The sequence below is a fragment of the Phanerochaete carnosa genome (assembly GCF_000300595.1).
Source record: "Phanerochaete carnosa HHB-10118-sp unplaced genomic scaffold PHACAscaffold_12, whole genome shotgun sequence".
Taxonomy (NCBI): domain Eukaryota; kingdom Fungi; phylum Basidiomycota; class Agaricomycetes; order Polyporales; family Phanerochaetaceae; genus Phanerochaete; species Phanerochaete carnosa.
The window spans coordinates 833,321-854,204 of record NW_006767639.1 but is presented as its reverse complement, the minus strand read 5'-3'; the positions used below and the strand labels follow the sequence as shown (position 1 = coordinate 854,204).

The 20,884-nt window shown below is 54.1% G+C and overlaps 7 protein-coding genes across 7 annotated transcripts; 5 read left to right on the top strand and 2 right to left on the bottom strand.

The window, feature by feature from the left end:
• Positions 1-1,329: 1,329 nt before the first annotated feature.
• PHACADRAFT_264784 (uncharacterized protein) lies at positions 1,330-5,834 on the top strand (the record flags this gene model as incomplete). Its single annotated transcript, XM_007401318.1, has 5 exons — positions 1,330-1,787; positions 2,120-2,258; positions 2,307-4,112; positions 4,165-5,258; positions 5,313-5,834. Coding segments are annotated over exons 3-5 (2,693 nt in total), but the record flags the coding sequence as incomplete, so codon positions are not given.
• Positions 5,835-6,017: 183 nt separating this feature from the next.
• On the top strand, positions 6,018-10,428 carry PHACADRAFT_264780 (uncharacterized protein). The gene is made up of 20 exons (XM_007401317.1): positions 6,018-6,193; positions 6,246-6,467; positions 6,514-6,597; positions 6,651-6,765; positions 6,820-7,429; positions 7,485-7,553; positions 7,606-7,715; positions 7,766-7,864; positions 7,926-8,077; positions 8,129-8,338; positions 8,388-8,582; positions 8,635-8,743; positions 8,801-8,897; positions 8,952-9,170; positions 9,234-9,338; positions 9,384-9,477; positions 9,528-9,809; positions 9,861-9,938; positions 10,000-10,091; positions 10,144-10,428. Exons 1-20 carry the CDS (start codon positions 6,098-6,100, stop codon positions 10,229-10,231), a joined length of 3,126 nt encoding a protein of 1,041 aa, XP_007401379.1. The 5' UTR covers positions 6,018-6,097; the 3' UTR covers positions 10,232-10,428.
• Positions 10,429-10,597: 169 nt separating this feature from the next.
• PHACADRAFT_264778 (uncharacterized protein) lies at positions 10,598-13,588 on the top strand. Its single transcript, XM_007401316.1, has 4 exons — positions 10,598-11,243; positions 11,309-12,940; positions 12,998-13,038; positions 13,102-13,588. The coding sequence occupies exons 1-4, from the start codon at positions 10,652-10,654 to the stop codon at positions 13,318-13,320; spliced, it is 2,484 nt and encodes an 827-aa protein (XP_007401378.1). The 5' UTR covers positions 10,598-10,651; the 3' UTR covers positions 13,321-13,588.
• Positions 13,589-14,607: 1,019 nt separating this feature from the next.
• On the top strand, positions 14,608-14,760 carry PHACADRAFT_264774 (uncharacterized protein; the record flags this gene model as incomplete). Its single annotated transcript, XM_007401315.1, has 1 exon — positions 14,608-14,760. A coding segment is annotated over one exon (153 nt), but the record flags the coding sequence as incomplete, so codon positions are not given.
• Positions 14,761-14,793: 33 nt separating this feature from the next.
• On the top strand, positions 14,794-17,789 carry PHACADRAFT_153632 (uncharacterized protein). The gene is made up of 6 exons (XM_007401314.1): positions 14,794-15,065; positions 15,115-15,437; positions 15,488-15,984; positions 16,035-16,305; positions 16,363-16,685; positions 16,737-17,789. The coding sequence occupies exons 3-6, from the start codon at positions 15,802-15,804 to the stop codon at positions 17,349-17,351; spliced, it is 1,392 nt and encodes a 463-aa protein (XP_007401376.1). The 5' UTR covers positions 14,794-15,065; positions 15,115-15,437; positions 15,488-15,801; the 3' UTR covers positions 17,352-17,789.
• Positions 17,790-17,809: 20 nt separating this feature from the next.
• Positions 17,810-18,967, bottom strand: PHACADRAFT_178804 (uncharacterized protein; the record flags this gene model as incomplete). The annotated part of the gene is made up of 4 exons (XM_007401313.1): positions 18,802-18,967; positions 18,598-18,737; positions 18,256-18,534; positions 17,810-18,203 (listed from the first exon to the last, which is right to left on the bottom strand). Coding segments are annotated over exons 1-4 (813 nt in total), but the record flags the coding sequence as incomplete, so codon positions are not given.
• A 329-nt stretch (positions 18,968-19,296) lies between these two features.
• PHACADRAFT_264771 (uncharacterized protein) lies at positions 19,297-19,782 on the bottom strand. The gene has a single exon (XM_007401312.1). The coding sequence runs from the start codon at positions 19,722-19,724 to the stop codon at positions 19,509-19,511; it is 216 nt and encodes a 71-aa protein (XP_007401374.1). The 5' UTR covers positions 19,725-19,782; the 3' UTR covers positions 19,297-19,508.
• Between the last annotated feature and the right edge of the window lie 1,102 nt (positions 19,783-20,884).

The following is a 20,884-nucleotide window of genomic DNA, read 5'->3' as shown; positions in this document are numbered from 1 at the left end:
GCGAGCAGCGCCGTCGCAAGTGAAATCATCTATCGGAGACCTCCATAAGCAGGCAGCGTTGATGATTGGTGCGAGTCGGCCACAATACTTAGTGCAAGGTATCGGAGTGAAGAAGGGAAGGACTTCGCCGGCGGCGCGGTTGCCGGCGCCGCTGTACTAGTACACTAATATCTGCCGCCTAGTGCACAACTGTCCGAGATGGCAGTCCTAGTGCAAGATATCCCACATCTGCCACTTGAGCTTGATACTTTGTGCGCGCATAAGTCACCATGCAGGAACCATCCAAACATGATCAAGCGGTATCAGTCCCTGCTGATATGGAGGCGATGCATGTATGAAGATAAAAGCTCTCCCTGGACATACAGCCCATTCTAGAGTTCGTTTGCGCTCAGTATGTTTTGCAACCAGACGTGGATCGCTGGGTCGAACTGTACGCCACCAGAGCTCTGGCGCTACGTTCCGCCTTTGCCTTAATTCTACCACCCGTTCCATGGCAATGAGGCCTTAACGTGTCCATCAAACAACAAGCAGACGGATGCTGTGATGGGTCGACACTTCGGGCTCCTCGTGGCGACGGCTAAGCCTGCAAATCATTCCGAGAGAGACATATGCACGACGTCCCAGCTCCGCCGGCTTCGTATGCATATAACCATGTGACTAACCTGTGCGAATCCAATCTTTGTTGGAAACGAAGTTGATGAAGAAGTCGGGCTATCCAATGGTTGAAGCGTTGACGCATAGCTCACCATGGCAGCGTCGAGCTGCTTAAACGCATCGGCCGACGCTGCTGCGACGTCGTCCGTCGTACGCAACAGGCTGAATCCCGTGCGGCGGTAACGGAGCGCCGGTGTAAAATTCGCTCTAAATTAGCAGTAAATCTTTGAAAAATCCCCGAAAATCGAGCACGGTCCACGGAACAGCGGAGATTAATCGCACACTAGCCTTGGTCGTTCTAGTGCTTTGACAAGAGGACCGAAGCCAGAAATTCGAGATACGGCGCCTGTCAGTGGCTTCTGATGGCGGGGGCTGTTTTCGGTAGTTACTATTTGAAGCAGGCTAGACCCAAGCTCGTCTCGCAACGAGCGACGTATTCCTGGGTGCTGCGAACCCATTTTCTTCCGACTTTTCGCCCTGCGTGGGCTCCTGAAGTGGGACAGGGCAAGCAGAACCGATACCCATTTTTATTTTCTTTACCCGGTAACAGCACTTGTTCGGATTTGGAAGTCCTGGAACTGACGGAGCAGAGCCAGATTCTGCTTTACTATTCTTCAGGCGCGACCGCACATTCCCCCACTCTTTTTTTTTGCTAACGACCCTACCTTACCTAACCGACAACACGGCCTTTGATGAAGGCTTCCACCCGGGCACCCAACAGTCACCTTCAGTCCCCCGTCAACGTCCAGGAAGAACATCACTCCCACAACGTCCATCAACACCCGGCTTCTACTCCTCCTGAGACAGCACCCAAACAGTCCTCATTCTCAGCGACCTTTCGCTCAGTCTTTCACCGTCTCCCATCCCGCGCACCCTCCGGAAACTCTCTACATTCTTCCTACGCTGCCGTATCTTCGGCGAGGCTCCAACCACAGCCATCTCAAACACACGAGTACAGACCGCTCCACCCTTACGCAGCAATGGTTGCTGCGCCTCTACCAGTTGTCTCAAGCCAGGACGCGATGGATAACGAAGATGACTGTCCCGTTTGCTTGGAGCCGTTGAGCTTTAGCTTTAGGCTGCCGGGGGAGAAACCACATATCGTGCCAGAATGCGGGCATGCACTGCATGAAGTAAGTTCTCGCCCCCTATTTATCCTGTCTTCTATCGCCCTCCCTCTACCACTCGTCAATACGTCGTCGATGCCGCATTCACCACTAGCCTCGCTCTCGGCTGGATGTGGGCGTTAGAGCGCTGCCTCAGCACGTGGCCTACCATGTCGGACACTGCACGAGGCGACGGCCGTGATCCTTAAGGACGGTCGTTTCTATGACGCGGACGAACGCTTTGCCAATGAGTCAAGGACTCGGCCAGTAGGCTACCCGCCATCACACGACGCCTACACCCGAACTCTCAATCCCCCCAAATTATAAATGCATACGCTAATATTGGCTTTTCTTTGCAGGCTTGCTTCACCGCCGTCTATGGACCACTGCCTGCCAGTCGCGGCGCAGGACAAGTCCTCCGAAAATCGAACTTGGGGGTGTGCGGAGTTTGCAGGCGACCAATGAAGGTCGGGGATGGGGACGGCGGAAAATCAAACAGTGCGTAACCAATAACTTGCGTGCTGACTATGGCTCATAATCCTTTAGAGCTCGCCGCGCTTACTGGCATGGGTGCCGCAAACGACGCATTGTTCCCGGGACGAGACACGCCTTCATCCATCCGCCAGTATCGCGCAGCACCGCCAGCAAAGCCGTATGACCCCAATGAAGATGATCCCATCGAACATGTCGCAGGATCAATAAGGTCTGGTGGCTCCCAAGATCAAAGCCAATATGTTGTAGCGCCTTCAATCCAGGTCCGGTCAGAATTTTCGACGCTGACCCGGACGAGCGACGCCAGCCAGCCATTGACTTGTATCGTGGTCGTAGAATTACCTGGAAAACGACCGTCCGCGCATGTCCCAGGAGCAGTGATGCCGACTGCTTCCACCTTCTTGCCGCGAAGGGATCACCACCCTTCATCTAGTCACGCTACCCCTACCGGTGCCACGAGCCCCACCAGCATCATGAGCCCAACTGGAGTATCGAGCCCTCCGCGACACATGAGTCCCTCCCTCGAGCATAATTTCGGGCGACCGCGCACAAACGCAGAGCAACATTCACCGTCGGGCTCGCAGTCACACGGTCGTGGGAACCTCCTCTCCTCTGCTCGCGAGGGCTCGCCGTATCAACTGTCGCCAACAAATTCTCATGACGCACTGGTATCAAGGTCCCCACCGCTGCCTGCGCCACCAATACAGCAGGACGAGGAGGAGTCGTCGCCTTTCAATGCTATCACCGACGATCTACGGAACCGGATAATCGACTGGAAGGGGCATCCGCTGCAGGGCTTGGGCCCTCTGCAGATGTACGACCTCCTTGCGGTACGCCGAGACGCTATTGTGCGCGAGTTCTTCGTCTACCTATTCCGGGAGGCGATCATATGCGTAGTCGAGGAGAAGAAGCGCAGCCTAGGCAGGCTGCTCTCTTCGGACCCTTCCGGTAGCGGGATGGGCTCTAGTGCCGGCGGAAACAGGGGTGTTTTGCGACTGAAGGGTCGGATATACATCAAGCACATCAAGCAGGTCACGGACACTAGTGTCAACGGCGAGCTCAGTTTGACAATTGACATGGAGGACGAACGATTAGATTCATTCATCCTGATCTTCAAGGATCGCTCATCGCTGGAGACGTGGAGGAATCATATCCAGTCTCTGGTTGCACTGTATCAACAGCAAGGGCCGCACATGTCCCAGCCTCAGCAGCACTCCGGTCGTGCACCCGACCTGGAGGAGTTTGGCGGCAGCTCGAAGGCGATGCGAATGCTTAGCGGAAGCACAGGCACTACGGTTACTACGGTTAGTACCGCCGACAGTGTTTTGCACAGCTCTTCTCGCTCGACAGTGTCCTCTAATACATCGCTTGGGTCCACATCCGTGCGGATGGACCTGCAGACGCAACACCAGAAGCTGACGACTCTCGACGAGGACGACGAGTTCAGTCGGTACGACTCCCCTGCTCCGCTTGTGGCACCGCACCTGTCCTCTGGCCCGTCCAACTCGCTGCAGCCCCTGCAGCATCCTGGCGTAGACCTCATTCTCGTAATATCCATTCCCCCGCCAAACGCGACACCAAGCACAGCGGCGCTGAAGCTACGGGTGATTCGCACGTCGCTGGACTTTATTCTGGCATCTATGTCATCACGGGACCGGCTTAGTCTCGTGACTTTCGAGGTTGGCGTCGGGGGGAAGGTGCGCAAGACGCCGTTCTTGTGTGTCGGCAAGACGCAGAGTCGAGCGAGGCTGAATAAATTCGTTGGAGAGATTGGGCGGAGAGAGGAGGGCGCAGAGGATGAGTTTCTTATACGCGCAAACCAGGAGGATAAGACGGATGTCGTCACAGCGGTCAATCATGGTATGTGCTGCTCTGCAGTTGGCTGTAACACCTGGTTACTTATTTACCTCAGGACTCGACGTTGTGCTGCAGCGCAAGCAGCGGAACCCGATGTCTGGCATGCTCTTGGTCAGTGACACATCAGAGACCACACGGCGAGCACAGATGGACCTTGTCCTGGCGCGTGCGGAGGCAGCCAACGTACCGATACATTCGTTTGGCTACGGACGCTCTCATGATCCAGCATCGTTATGGCTGATGTCAAACCACACGGGCGGGACGTACACTTTTGTGAAGGACTGGTACGACCTGCGGGACTGCCTAGCGGGCTGCATCGGGGGCATCATGTCGATCGGCCTGTTGAACATGAAGATGCACATCAAGATTGTCGACGGACAGCGATTCAAGATTCGGAAGATCTCTGGCGGTCCGTCAGCAATCCTGTCATCGGACGGACGGGACGTGGATGTGGATGTCGGCGAGGTGCGGTACGGCGAGCGCAAGGAGATGCTGGTCGAGCTCGAGTTGGATAACAAGGACGCAACGCGTACAGTGATGAAGCCCTCGAATGCAGCGCAGCGCGCGCTGAGTGCGACGGAACAGTTCCACCAAAGCATGGGTTTCGACTCGCTGTCGATCTCGGACTCGCCAGACCTAGCGGACGGAATGATGGACGGCATGATCGATGAAGTGCCGGTACTAGAGGTTGACGGGTCGTTCTTCGACCCCGCAGCAGCGAAGAACGTGTCGCGGCTTGCACATCCTGTGTTGCTGACTGTGACCCTGCTACCGCCGTCGTCGAGCAAGCCGCGGCCGTCGAACAGCCCGTCGGACCCAGTGATCGTGCGGCGGCGAATGGAGCTGCTGGCTTCGGACATGATCACACGCGCACTGGTGCTGGTGTCGCGGAAAAACTACGCACAGGCACAGAAGCTGCTTGGGGAAACAAGGCGGATCTTGCACACCGTGCTACAGAGCATGATGCAGACGCTTACGCCGGCGGCGAGTGCAGGCCAAAGCACGGGTCGGAACCGGAAGGAGCTGCTGACGATAGCAGCTGTACGAGCAATGCAGTCGATTCTTCAGGACATGCAGATCCTGTCGGAAGCGTTGGAGGATAACGTGGATTTATTCGCTCACGACCAGCGCAACTTTGGCGCTCAGCAGGTAAGGGTCGTCGTCATACCCGAGCCGTACGTTTGCTGACCGTTTCCTGCGCAGGCAATGGTGTTGCGCGACCAGAAGAGCTGGAGTGGGCGGAGCGCGATCGAGCGGCTGTTCTGGACAATCGACAACTCCATCGAACTCGTTTCGCGCAGCCAAGACTGGGTCGCGCGTGAATAGACGAGCATAATCTATCTCAAGGTTTCTTCGGCTACCTTCCTTGTTATCGGCTCTCATCTGGCTGTCTCATCTTCTGTTTATGGTCTCTCGACGCACTTGCTACCATCACATTTCCGACGTTCGTTCCTGCGACACCTCGTCGTCTGTCTCAACGTCAGTATATATTGTACCAGCAGCACTCGGCATCCACCTGGGTTGGCACATAGTGGATTAAAGGACTCCGTTCACGTCGTTGTCAATACCCTTACACTGCACCGAGTTAATAGTGATCATTTTCATTTTTATCTCCCACTCGTTGTTCTTTTTTGCCGTTATTGCTTTGTTCATCTTGCTGTACCCTTGTAACGTTAACTAAGTACTCCTCAGAACTAGAGGTTCGGTATATATGATTACTATGCATATGTTTGTTTGTTTACTTTCTCGAAACCATGGCTGACTTCATTTATCCGAGTCTATATAACCGAACGAATGAAGACGCACTTGATTTCCGCTCGGCGTGCGTGGCGCCCCCGACCTTGACCTCGACGTCCAGCCTAGCCCATGTCTTCGTTTTAACTCCTCACTATCACTGTTGTTTAAGACGGCACCGTGAGTCTCAGGCCACGACAGCGCTACTCAAGACGGTCAGCGAGTGCAGTCAGTAGCTTCGCAGTGTTGAACGAATGCCTCGACGCGCCCGGATACACTATGTCTCCCTCCGGACTTCTCTGGCGAATCTACCCATCTCACTGTATGGCCCGCTTCTGGAACGGGGTGTCGTACGTTTGATCACTGGTTTGCTGAGATATGATGTGCTCAATGGCTGCGTAGCGTCCACAAGGACTAGCAGTTCACTTAACTCAAGTCACCCCGGGCAAGAAGACAAGCGCATCTCAGGATGGCACAATCCGAGGAGAAGCATATGTCGGATGGAGCGGGATGGCGTCGGCATCGTCCCTGGCACAGTTTCAGTCTGGAGTGGACAGAGGGCTCGAAACTGTAGAGATTGACCCGCAGTTTGCGTCAAGCCTTGGGTTTGCGCAGGGGGACACAGTACGCATCGCACCTTTCTCCTGAGACTACTCACGGACTTCTCTAGGTTGAAATAGGCTTACTACACAATCTGGAATATGCAGCCACCGTGGAAGCCGAACCTCTGACAGCAGACGATTGGGAAATCCTCGTATGTAGGCAGCGTGTCTTCTGTCGCGCGTCTGTCTCATTTATCGTGATCAGGAACTACATGCTGCTCACGTTGAGGGTACTTTCTTGTCGCAAGTACGTGTGGCATTCATAGGTCAAGAGATCGACGTTTGGGTGCTTGGCCGAACACGAGTTCGACTGCGGGTTGGTAAGCGCAGACATCGGATACGTCTTCTCCGTATACTCACGCAGACGTCTCCAGTTTCGCTAACGCCACCTACGAATGGAAGGGCTCTGCTCGTTACTTCGGGCACTGAACTCAGCATCGCGCCAAAGACTCGCAGCAAGGTGAACGGCACCGGTGTCAATGGTTCGTCTAGCAAAACGGAGACAGAGATCAGGGGCGACATGGCTGCTGGGTTGCAGCAGTCCGTAGAACCAGAAAAGAAGCGAAAGCGGGCCCATATTCTTAGGACCCTTCCCTCGCGGATTATGCCACCATATAGCCCTTCGTGTCCTTCTTTGGAAGACGGCTCAGCATCTGCCATTGGTTTCGTATCGAAGCGTCTTTTGAACTCGCTGTCTGAACAGTCTCCGGATGCGCAGCCAAAGAGCTGGCTTGCAACCGTTGATCGCGTCCCTGGGCCTCAGGATCCTACACAAGAGCCTGCTCTCCCTCCTGCCTTAACGCTACCGGTTCCTCGTATCCTTGTGCCGACTGATCCTAGTGCACCAAAGGCTGTCGACTTAGCAGTCCCTGAAGGCACGAAGAACCAGATTTTGGTTGCTTGGGCTCCCGGGCTCGAGGTCCCAGAAGGGCATATAGTCATCTATGGTTCAGTCGCTGATGTTGCAGAATGGGACCAAGCAAGGTGATGTCGCCGTTATAACCTGGTTTGGTAGATACTAATGGCCTCGTCATCATAGAGTTGGGTTTGTAAAGGAGATCGGAGAGGAAGTCACAGCTTGTACGCCTGACTCTGGCATATCTAGCCAGTAGGTCGCCATATCTTTTCTCTTATCATGCCAGTGACAGCGAACTAGCCAGATCACAAACACACACGAAGCTCGCTGGTGTCAACAGCATAGTAGACGATTGCGAGATGTTTTGCGTCATATCCTATATGTCGCATGTCAATCGGTCGCGGGTTCACGGAGGTGTGCACTTCCCGTTACATTAATGTGACCGCCGCTGATGACGTTTCCAGTGCCTGGCTTACTCGTCACTGGTCGGAGCGGTGCCGGCAAGACTTCCATTCTTCAAACGGCATCCAGAGCTCTTCAGAAGGATGGGCGCACGTTAGCTTGTGAGTTGTCCGAATGGCTCGCCGAGAGCTAGTCTCATTGGTGTACATATGCACTCCGTAGACACGCTATACGTGGATCTCGCAAAATACACTGAGACCCCCGTACCGAAAGTGAAGAGCCTGCTCCACTACTGGTTCGACAAAGCATTTTTCCATCGACCTACAGTGATCGTTTTCGACAACATTGACAAACTCATGGGCGTTGAGCAAGAGGTGAGATGTAGCGCATGCATGTGGGATGATCATGCTTACGACTCAGTATAGCACGCAGATTCTTTCAAGCAGCGCCACATCACGGAGCTCTTCCTTGACCTCTTTGGTTCCCATACACGTTTCGCAGCGCCAAATGCCAAGGGCATTGTGCTATTTGCCTCTGCGGAGTCGAATGCGAGCATACATCCTCGGCTGAATGCGGCACACGTCTTTAAAGAGGTTATCGCGTTGAACCCGCCAAATAAAGATGCTCGCCGAGATGTACGCTATGTGACTTCGCACCAAGTCAGCTGGCTAACGAGCTCCGCAGATTTTAACGCAGATCGTGCAAGGACATCTCGAGGGTTCAGACCTGGTCAAAGATCCCAAACGCCTACTTAACTTCACCTCTCTGGCTACACAGACGGAAGGATATCTTGCGAACGACTTAAAGGACCTTGTAGCGAGAGCAGTACATCGCGCCGCAATGCGTGTTGCAGAACATGAGGACGAGAAGAACTTCCAGGTCCGTGTATACTTCGTGTAGTAGAGATAACTCTCGCCGACATTCTAGACAGCCGACATTGTCGGTTGACGACTTTGCGGCTGCACAACTGGACTTCGTACCGCTTTCACTACGCGATGCCAAGCTGCAAAAGTCGGACATCGTGTGGGACGACATTGGAGGTGAGCTCGAGGCTATGAATTCCGGCTCGTTATTTTTTTTTTTACATATATCCTTAGGTCTGGCTGAGATCAAGCGTGTGCTCCGCGAGACCCTGGAATGGCCCACGAAATACGGCCCGATATTTGCGCAGTCACCCTTGCGCTTGCGTTCCGGGTGAGAACAATATTTCATCGGTGATATATACCCTGAACTTACACTGTTCGCCAGCTTGCTGCTCTATGGCTATCCCGGATGCGGCAAGACCCTTCTGGCCTCAGCCGTGGCAAGGGAATGTGGGCTTAACTTCATCAGCGTCAAGGGCCCTGAGCTATTAAATAAGTACATCGGTGCAAGTGAGCAATCAGTACGCGAGCTATTCGAACGCGCGAGTGCCGCGAAGCCATGCGTGCTCTTCTTCGACGAATTTGATTCGATCGCCCCAAAGCGGTGCGTGCGATGTCCGGGATTTCAGCCATGCGGTACGGTCAGCTGACGACAAGTGTGTTCTAGAGGTCATGACAGTACTGGCGTCACGGACCGAGTAGTGAACCAGATGCTTACGCAGATGGACGGCGCGGAGGGTCTGGAAGGTGTGTACGTCCTTGCTGCGACAAGGTGAGTGTTCTGCAAACGAATGGTACGAAGCTGAGAATTGGGAAGCCGACCCGACCTGATCGACTCTGCACTGCTTCGCCCGGGTCGACTGGACAAGGCCCTGCTTTGTAACATGCCGACCGCCGAGGAACGCAAAGAGGTGAACTGCCACCACCAAGCAAACTGTTCTACAGCTAACGTATACTGCAGATCCTGGTTGCGGTGAGCCGGAAGGTAGCTCTGTCGCCTTCGGTGGACCTCAGCGCGCTCGCGCGGGACACAGAAGGATTCTCGGGCGCAGATCTGCAAGCGCTAGTGTACAATGCGCAGCTTGAAGTTATTCATGAAACGATCTCTGCGACATCCGCATCATCTGCTTCCGGCAGCACCAGAGATGAGGACGAGGTACCTGTCGAGTACACCATCATCGGCGGACCAGATAGTGGCAAAGCGGTTAAGTCGCGTGCAGAAGAAGCCGCTTTTCAGCGTCGGGTCCGTGTACCCCATCGCTTTGCTCATTGCCCTCTGCTGACCTCATTGTAGCTGAAACGCATTTTGGCGTCCGGGAAGGCCCAGGGTACTGGCAAGAGCGGTACCGACGCGGCACAAACAACGCCACCGGTACGTCAATGGAGAATTTGAGTCGGCACCGCAGCTTGACCTTTCGTTGGTGTTGCCATAGAAGCGAGAGATTCTTGACAGCCATCTGCGAAAGGTGCTCCAAACTACTCGGCCGTCGGTTCCGGCGGAGGAGCAGGAGCGGCTGAGCAGGATGTGGGTGACAATTGAGAACATTAGACTTTCTGACGCTAACCTATTTCTACAGATACCGAGCGTTCATATCTGACCGCAGTGGCGAGCTGCCGCTTCCTCCTGATGCCGGAGGGGTCGGATTGCGGGCGACGCTCATGTAGCGCATGGCCGCGGGAATTGGACTGTTTGTGTTGGAGTGGGATGCATGCTGGAAGATGCCCAGAAGGCATGACACACCTGCTGTAAACTCTCGGCACCGCTGGCAAAAGTTGACCTACGATCGACCGTTTGAGGGGTATCTGCGGGAGTAGCGTATGGTCTGATAGCCCTATTTTCGCGAACAGGGACACAAACTACCGTACTAAACGAGCCCCTGTACTAAGACTACTGGCTGTGTTTTTCTTGCGTGGGGGGATACCTGTTTCCGCCGAGTGCAGTACTAGTATACCGCGCGCAGATTCGGCGACCTCGCCCGGGCGCCTGTGGCAACGACCTCGCTTGCCTCTCGACCTTGTGCCCAACGGCTCGCTCACTTCCTGGAAGAACGTCTGGCTGCTCCAGACTCGCTATTTCGATAGGAAATGCAACCTTCTGAGTTGGAGATCCAGAGGGAGGTTGAGACCTTGCGAGACATTCGGCGGCGGTCGACTGCACAGAACGGCATATTAGACCCTGATCTCCCGTCCGTCTCTGGCGATCCGGGCTCGTCGACAGCGTACTGGGAGGACTCTAGCAGCAGCTCTCACGGGGACGAAAGCGACAGTGGCTCCGCCGGCAGGGAGGACCCATTCAGTCCTTTCTGGGTGCCCGCACGACTTCATCCAGAAATTGCCCCCGCGGAATTCAGACAGTTTCTCAAGGAGCATGCGAGGGCACCAGCCGAGGAGGCAGCGTTGGAACGGTCGAGCTCGACGGAGTCTGCGAGTCTATCGAGGAAAAAGTCGATGCTAAGCCGGCAGTATGACCCGACGAAGGACGGCGGCAGCAACGAGAACGAGCACGTCGTCCCAATGAGACGAAACCGAAGCATCTATGGGCATCAAGGCCCTCAGTTGACGATTAGCGACCTTCAGAAGCTGGAAGAGTTGGCTGAGGAAGCGTCGCAGAGTCGGGATCCGTCGAAGCTCAGGAGTGTGCTCAGAAGGAGTATCAGTTTGAATGTCGCGCCCTCAGGTGTGTCTCGTCTGCCACGAACACGATGTACGAGCTTAATCTCTTTCTTGTTACTATGTGAGCAGTCATAGACCAGATGGACGACATGCCCGATCTTGGTGACGACGCAGACGCCCCAATCATTGTTCCACGACCTGGCCAAATATTGCGTAGAACGGCACGCACCAAGATTCGGAAGTCAGGCACAGGCGAAGGACCGCATCGCTTCAAGTACGACCGCTCTAGAAGGGGAACTCCCAGTCGCGCGGCCACCATTGAACCGCGCACATCCAGCGATTTCTCGTCCAGTGACCATGGCGACGATACTCCAAGCCGCAAACGGGCAGACTCTGACATTCCTGATCTGCCAGCGTTCGGAAACAGGCCTGACTCGTACAGCGAAGAGTCGTCCATCTATGACGCATATGCCAGGGAAGAGTCTGAAGAGTCTGAACCCCATGGTCCTCTTCTTGTCGCATCCCCTGAATCTCCTGAATTCAGCGTATCTGATACCGCTGCGTTGCCACCTAAGCCACTACTACCGCAACCTGCGGCCGAACCTCCAGCAGAGCCTGTTCTGCATCACCCGCAACCGAAGAGAGCCCTTTCCCTGCCCGTACCAGAGTCTGCTGCACCGCTGGTACACTCCCCATCACCTGAACTTATATCTACATCCCCTGTCGCATCCCCTGCCATCGAAACACCGGCGCCGGTTCAGCAGCCGCAACAGCAACAACGACCTGTGCTTAGCCCCCAAGCAGCCAGCTCTCAGCCCCATCCGCAGCCTCCCTCATCACCAAGCCCGTCTGAGCACAAGAGAGAGAAGGACAAAAAGGGCCTCTTCGGTAAATGGGGTGGTGACAAGTCGGGCAAAAAGGGTCACAATCACCAAAAGGACAAGGCAGAAAAGGAGTCTAGATTCTTCGGTTCGCTGTTTGGTGGGAAGAAGAAACAGGAGGACACCGTTCCGCCCATTAGTGGCGGAAACACCGGTCGCGAGACCGCCGCCGCGCTTCTCGGAGCATCAAAGTCGGCCAAGAGCTATGTACCGTCTCCCTCGCCGCAGCCAATGCAGGGATACGCCCGCTATCCAATCCATGTCGAGCGAGCCATCTATCGACTCAGTCATATCAAGCTTGCCAATCCGCGTCGGCCACTGTATGAGCAGGTTCTCATCAGTAACCTCATGTTCTGGTACCTAGGTGTCATCAACAAATCCCCGACTCCAGCTTCCCCGGCTGCGTCCAACGCGCAAGCGCCCGCAACGAACGGTACCGCGGACAAGGAGAATGAGCATGTCGATAAGGAGAAGCAAGAGAAGGAGGAGCGCGAGCGGATTGAGAAGGAGAGGCAAGAAAAGGAACGAGAGAAGGAGCGAGAGCGCGCGAATGAGCAGAAGCGGAGAGGAAGTCTTACAAAACAACCAGCGTCAGGCGCACCGGGTGGTCGAAGAGCAGAAGTTCCGGTGCGTGGGCCACAGTATGATATGCAACATCGAGCGATAGAACAGGAGTATGGGTACCCGGGAGGCGGTCCGCCGAGAACATCCAGCGCACCTCCGACACCATATACTCGAGGGCCATCGACAGCACCAGCACCGTACACCGTGCAGCTGGTACAGCCTCAACCTCAGCCGTCGGCGAATCGATATTACGTTCCGGCAGCCGCACCTCAGTCGTACCCGATGATGCAACCTGGCGCTCAGCAACTCCCACCAGGTGCGATGCCACCTGTCAAGGTGGAGCAGACATGGGTGAACTCACAGTCCTCGCCAGTATCGGGGATGCCACTAAGGGCTGGCACGTCGCCGTCACCACCACGTACGTCTTCTCCGCCCATGTACCATCCGGGACACCCTAGACAGACTGCTTCTCCACCACCAGCAGGACAACGATATACTCCTGCTCAGGAGAAGCAGCCTTATAGCGGTCCTGGGAGAGCGCCAGGACGTTCGTTATCTGCCTCTGCAACCGCTCCTATGCCACAGCAACGACAGAATGGCGTGTTGCGGAAAGGTAACAGCGCCCATGCTGTCATGCCCCGACAAAGCGAGGAAGAGGACGTACCGCTGGCGGTGTACCAGCAACGTCGGAAGTGAAGTCCTTTTTTTCCCTACATTGTTTGTTTCATCATGGATTTTTTGTATCTCAAGTCTCGTCTATTCCGCTCTTTCTCCCTCCGCTGTTCACTACTCACTTCACCTCCGTTCGTCTTGTTCACGACATCTAGATATCCCGCAATTTACTCTAGGCTATTCTGCGTCATTCTTGTTACCGCGCACCGATATGCCTCCTCATCACATCCCCATCGTTTGCTTTCCGTGGCATGTTTTTCCATACGTCTCGGTGGACACCATGCTATCTTGCCCCGCATCTACAGTAATCCTGGATTCACCTCCGCACTCTCTGCACGCATCCTCTTCCCATGTCACGAGTATAGAAGCCGTTTCTGCCCGGACAACGGACTTATGGTTCTCTTCCTCTACTACCATCCTACGCTACGAAAATGATTCCCGCTTAGTCTACGCTAAATCCGACCCATCTTCCCCTCCAGATGGACGAACATGGGTTTTCGGGGTCCTGTAGGACGAAGAACGTCTTGTCCTGAACCGTTGAGCTCGTAAACGCGTAATCTGAGGACCACTGGACGACACCTCATGCTCACAGCGCTTCTTCATGTTTGCCGTGTCCGCATGCAGCCGTATATAACGCTTTCGAGTCCCGTTACCGGCCCAGTGGCGCATGTAGCCCTGCAGACTCAATATCGTTTTCCCTGTGTATTTTTAACGCTGTGGCAAAGGCTGTCGTCACTCGGAGGCCATCAAGGAGAAAGGCCGCAAGTTTATATATTCATAGGTGGGAGACTCGGCGAACCCTGCACTTAAGAATGATCATAGATATTTGGTCACTTCGGTGCAACAAAAAAAGTGAGTACCTGGGCCAGTGGTTCTCATGCGGGTCGACCAACATTTACATACTATTGTTCAAAGCGTTGGCTTTGTGGACCTACGAAGCTCTGAAACATTAATATATCATTCAATTACAAGCCACATTAGTATCCACGGCCATAGGACTCTGAAAGCACCGCATCCCGTCTGATCTGCGAAGTTAATCAGGGTGCCGCCTAGTTAGTACCATGGTGGGGGACCACATGGGAATCCTAGGTGCTGTGGTTTTTTCATTTTGCTACACTCGCCCAAGCCTCACTTACTGTTACTTACTCTTAATTACTGCTACTTACTGTACTATTACTTACTTTTCCTTCACTTACAAATTGTTACACAGTTATTAACCTATCATTCCGCTGTTGGAAAAGCACAATAATTCAATATCTACTCGTTTGGTTACCGTGAGAACGGCTCGGCCGTTAGTACTGCATGCGAACGATGGTTGGAAGACCATCGCGATATGCTGTCTCTGTGACTTGCACGGCGAGCAACCCAAGCAATGTCGCAGCATATCGGAAGTGTATTTCTTGGCGACGTACAACGGCAACGTATCTTATCCACCTCGACTCCGCCGTCCTCACCACCTCCGAACGTCGGTACCTCCCCTTCACCTTCGCCGCTCCAGATGGCTTTCTTCCCCGAGTCTTCATCTGTCGTAGATATGGATATAGATGATGCTACTGGGCCGTCAATAACTCCGGAAATATCTCTAGACCTGCGATTGCGATGGCTCGAGACACTTTTGTTCGGCACGCGTCAAGAGGAGCAACGAAGGACCTCACAAATACAGCAGGGGAAGAGTGGTACTACTCTAATACGTGGAGCTGATGACCTGCAGCGGAAACTTGGGGCCATCGTGCAGAATAACGATGGGCTAAAACGCTTTCTAGACCACTGTATGTTTACATCTTGTGGTGTACAACACTGGCTGACCCCAAGTCCCAGCCGAGCAACACGCTCATTTATTAACGCCTTCGTTCGCCCTATCTGGTACACTACCTACGTCGCCGACGTATGAGAGCATGACTGCGGCAGAAGTTGAAGCTATGCTCACCGAGATGGAGCCCGACATCCGCGCCGCCGACCGTGATCTGCGCGAGATTGAGCTGTTGGAGAAAAAAGATGTCACTGGTGCAGGAAAGCTCTCAGACTATGAGATCCTACAGCCTCGTCTGGACGCACTCATGAAGGCACACGAAGAAGACCTACATAAGGCAGCCGAGCTCGAGAAGCGTATTGCTGCACTCATGAACCGCTACGCCACCAACGTACGTCTGCGTCTTCACCTCTCATCGCAGCGCTCGGACGCCTCTCATAGGTGGATACGCTGTCAGAGTTGTTCGTCGCCTGGGATGATACCCTCCGCGATGCGGAGCTCGAAGTCGCGAGGTTGGAGAAGGAGCATCAGGAGCAGAGACGGCTCGGTCTTGTATGATACCCTGCATCATGTACTTTGTGATCACACTTGCATATATACCGTCGCCACCAGCCATTTTGTCCGCTTTCTTGTCCTGACTCACACCCTTGCCTGACTCGGCATGGAAGAAAGCTGCCGTACTTCATTCTCTACCACCACTTGCTCGATCCTACGGCCTCCGAAAGACGACACTTATCCCATAATCTTCAATCGCCATGTCCCAGACCGGTGCCCTGGCAAGCGAATCAGCAAGCACGATAGCGCGAGCGGCGAAGACAGCCTTTGAAGCGTCTCAGCTCGTGCCTTCATCTGAGCGAGTAAACGCTTTGCACGAAATCCGCAGGGAGCTTGAAAATGCGAAGGCTGAGATTCTCGAGGCAAATCGCAAAGACTTGCAGGTGTGTTCCATGCCTCGGCAGAGACTTTCCGTGAATGACAGCTGTACCAGGCGGCTCAAGCAGAAGTCGATGCAGGGCGGATGGCTCAATCCCTTATGAAGCGTCTTGATCTCACGAAGGGAGACAAATGGGATTCGATGCTTCAGGGTGTGACAGACGTCGCAGACCTCCCAGACCCGACCGGCAAAATTACATACGCCTGCGAGCTCGACGATGACCTCGAGCTATATCGTGTATCGTGCCCCATCGGTGTGCTGCTTGTTATCTTTGAGGCGCGCCCAGAGGTTGTGGTGAACATCGCCGCGCTGGCGATCAAGTCGGGTACGTCCATTAAGGTTGCATTAGTGACAGAACGAGACTAAGCAGATCGCTGCGTAGGAAACGCCGCAATTCTGAAGGGCGGGAAGGAGTCAAACGAAACGGTACAGTTACTCTCGAAAGCAATTCAGACTGCCCTCGCGAAGACACCAATCCCGAACACATATATTCAGGCTATCCAGACTCGTGCCGAGGTGTCTGCTCTGCTTGAGCTCGACCAGTACATCGACCTTGTCATCCCGCGCGGCAGTAATAGCCTCGTGCGTAGCATTCAGAACAGCACTCGCATCCCCGTCATGGGGCATGCAGATGGGCTCTGCGCAGTATACCTTGACCAAGCTGCCGATGCAGAGAAGGCTGCCAGAATCACTGTAGATTCTAAAGTGTGTTCTGTTAGGTCCGAAGATGATACACAGCTGAGATCTGCTTTCCAGACGGATTATCCAGCAGCGTGCAATGCTGCAGAGACGCTTATTGTGCATGAAGCTTTGCTGTCTACAACTTGGCCGAAAGTCGCACGGGCACTGCTCGATGCCGACGTACACCTCCTCTGCGATCAAAGGACCCTCTCTGCACTCTCCTCCATCTCCCCGGCACCTCCAAAACTCTCAACCCATGTTCGCCCATCCAAGCCAGACGACTACCGCACAGAACATCTCTCGTTGACGATCTCTGTGCTCGCCGTTCCCTCGCTTGCCGCTGCAATGGCGCATATCAATGCGCATTCCTCACACCATACCGACTGTATCGTGACCGAGGACACCTCTGCGGCATCGATCTTCTGCCGTGGGGTCGACTCAGCCGGTACGTTCGTGAACGCGTCGACACGTTTCGCAGACGGCTTCCGCTACGGCTTTGGCACCGAGGTCGGCATCAGCACCGGTCGTATACACGCACGCGGGCCGGTCGGCCTCGAGGGGCTCGTCATCTACAAGTACATGCTCCGCAGCAAGGGCCCGAACGGGCACATCGTAGGCGAGTTTGGCGTCGGCGCGGGAAAGAAGCAGTACAAGCACGTCAAGATCGATGCAGCGAGTGTGCTCTTCTGACATCTTTCCTAGTCTGTGTATACAAAATAGCAGCGTATTAATGGACACGAGCATGTGTGTAGCAATGCATGGTGGGGGGCATGCTGGATGGTTTACGATGACACGGGCGGGTCGGTCTCGTCTAGCCTGGCCTTCTTTTCTGAGGGTGAAGCTGGTGGTTCGTCTTCTGCCTTGCGCTTTATGGCGCAACTAGCATCCGCGGTTTCCATCGTTGGTGCGGAGGCTGAGGCAGCCTCTTCGCTGGTCTGAACCGATGGCTTCTTTTTCTTCTTCACCATTGACGTCAGATCGTTGACCTGCGCAGGAACGATAGGTGCCGCTGACGCTCCCACGTTAAGCTCGTTATCGAGAGCTTTTGCAGCCAAGGCGGGTGCAGATAATCCTTGCTCGTTTGGAAGTGTCTTGAGCTCCTCGACCTAGAAACCGATATACAATACATTTATACAGTGCTAACCGAAGTGCTCACCTTGAGTGCGAGGTCCTCTTTCAGACCCTCGAGCTCCTTGATTTCAGAGGCCATCTGCGTCTGGGTCATGTTCTGAATAGAGTCATTACCCAGCATGCGCGGGCCCTTCGCAGGTCCCTTGCCTTTGCCCTTTGGATCGGCCTGCTGCAGTGTCTCCACTTTCATTTGGCCGCTGGTCGCATTTCGCAACTCTGCCAGTCGCGCCTCGACGCTGGCAAGGGCCTTCTCAGCGTGGTCAATGGCATCTGACAGGCGACCTGAGCTCATGTCGAGCACGATGCTGAGCTTGTAGTGCGCCTCAGCGATCTGCCGAGACGACTGGGGGAGCAGTTCGAGTTTGAGTTCCAGTCCTGTCTCATAATCGGTAATCGCCTGGTCAAATTTTTCTGTACATTCTGTCAGAATGATAGCCTTCGCGCGTGTTGCACCTGTACACACCCGTTTCTAGCGAGACGTCACCAAGGCAGATGTATACCTCCGCCAGCTTGTGCTTAATCTCGTCAGACTCGTCTTGCCGCTTCTCGAACAACGCCCGGGCTAGATCGAGGACTTCCCAGGCGGCATTAAAGTCGTCTTCGGGCTCGCCTCCGTCAGCCTCTTCCCCGTCTTCCTCATCCTCATTGTCTTCGACCTTGGCCGCCTGGCCGAAGAGATCGACCGGTTCGTCCTCCTCCGCATCACCAGAAAACGACAGGAACGCAGCATTCCCGCCACTCTCTAATTAAAGCAATATTCGCGTCAGTTCTGTCAAAAATTGCCGAGGGGTGAGGTGCCACACACCGTTCTCTGCTCCCGAGGCATCCTCGGCCTGTTCCTTGCCCAGTACAGAGCTTTGTGAGATAGCATTCTCCAATAAGGCCTTTCCGTATGCAAAGTACACATCTGCGATTTCGGGGGCGTTGTCGCCGTGTTGCGCGGTCCTACAAATTGGGTACCATAACAGTGAGTACTTCGGTAACGTTGGCAATGAAGCGTGACGCGCACATCTGTTCGAGAACCGTAGCGTAATGGTCCACAGACTGCTCGTACTTTCTGAGGGCGAAGGCGCGTTTAGCCAGCTCAAGTTGCTCGTCGATGCTTGGCGTAGCTGTTATTGTCGCGGCTTGTTCTGTGGCTTTCGTGGATGCAAGCTTGGGCCCAGGTTGTTCGCTGAGCAGCCTTGTGAGATATGTCAGAGGTGCGTAGAATAAGAACACTTACGATGACATGTTGGCGAGGTGCAGGGACTCGAAAGTGGAGGAGGAAAAGTAAGGTTTGTTATGGCTGTAGCCTTCTCGCAGGCGCGTACCATTGTGAACGCGGTCGCGTGCATTATGTAAGCAGTTCTCACAATCATGGTCCATTTATAATACCCAGCCACGAATATCCTAACTCACCCACACCGGTCTCGAGCATCTCACGAAATCACGACAGAACTACGGACTTACCATTGTGATTGGAACGCATCACAGCCACTTGAAGGATATGTTTGAGAAGAAAGGATTGGTCGATTCGGAACTACAGACCGAAGCGTAGCCCGGCAGGCTGGGACGAAACGACCACAGCGCATAGCTTCTCGAGTATGTCGCTACTTGCTTACAGATATATGCGTAGTGCGTCAAAAGAACAAGCCAACCGCAAGAAGACATCAGACTGAGCCCCTCGTCCGGCATTAGACCGCGACCTCATCGAGATTTCGCTGCGTGCTGCGCTTACAGTACGGCTTTGACGAGTTTATGCACCCGCAAGGTCATGTCGATGGTCATGGCGAAGCGAACCAGAAGAAAAGGAATATAGTTGGCCAACAGGAAGAACTCCAGTTTCACCGTGGCCGAAAAGACTTTCTCTGCGAGCGTTTCTGCCGTTGTCACAGGGATGCTGAAAAGGGCAGCGACACAAGGCAAACATAAGTGTAGCAATAGATGCATCATAGACAAGGAGAGGAATATAAACTTTCTTAGAGTCTGAAGATTGGACAGTGAGTGTGAAATTCTGCGTTCTCATGCAGATGACTTACTTAACCCTCAGCAGGCCCCATATGCCTAGGAAGAAGATAGGCGGCTGGGAGAAGCTGATAGAAAAGTGTCAATGAGTGAAACTGAAGGAAGAAGAGCAAGAGTATCGCAGGAAACCCACATTTCTAGGTGCTAGGGCAAATAGATCCAGATGTAGTCATCGAAGTTGCCGGGAAGACCCATCATGCCACCTATGATGGGGTCCTGCAACGCAAATTTTGGGCAGATTCACAATGTGTTCAGGAAGCCACGGGACAAGCTGGAATGCTTAGGAGGATGGTTCATCAGGAAACAGGACTTGGGTCCATAGTGCTCCAAAATGCTCCTGTAGCACTTTGTAGCATTGTGAACCTAAGCCTTTTTCCTGATGCTTGCTGGGATGAGACGCTGCACCACATCGACGTCAATGTTAACATGGATAGCATATCCGACAAAAATAGGATTCACTATGAAGAAACAGACGTAGAAGAAGTCCAAAGGGTGTTGGCTAAGAGGTTTTGCGGCCATTTGTGCTTCGAGGGTTGCTTAGAGGCGCGAGGGCACGAGAAGACGTGGCAAGTGGCAAGTGGTAGTGATGCAACCAGTTCAAACAGACTCAAAAGCAGGACTCCGGCATATCCCCTACCTGGTCCGGGTACGAGTCGACCTCCCGGAGGGACACTCTCGGATCCCAGTCCGGGTACAACTAGCCAGTTTCAGGCGAGGGACAACAAGCTGATGCCCATAGACTTCAAATACTGACGCGCCCTGCGGCGCCCTAGTACGCGTGCAATAAGCGCGGGCCTCTCGCGTGACCGTTCGTCGCGCCACAAGGCCGATCCCCTTTGCACATGGACACTAGGCGCGTTCATCCATTTTTATATTTCTCCTCATTTTTCTTGTGCTTTTTTATTCAGTACAGGACTACGCGTACAGAGAGCCTGATAGCGGCATATACACGACAAGATTCCCCTGCATTCATATCATGTTCTGAGTCCACAATCGTGTCCCCGCGTTCCCCTCGAGCTTGACATCCTGTGCAGCGTGCGGCGCCCTCGTTGGTCCCCTCGCAATTACAGTACAGCCAATACATT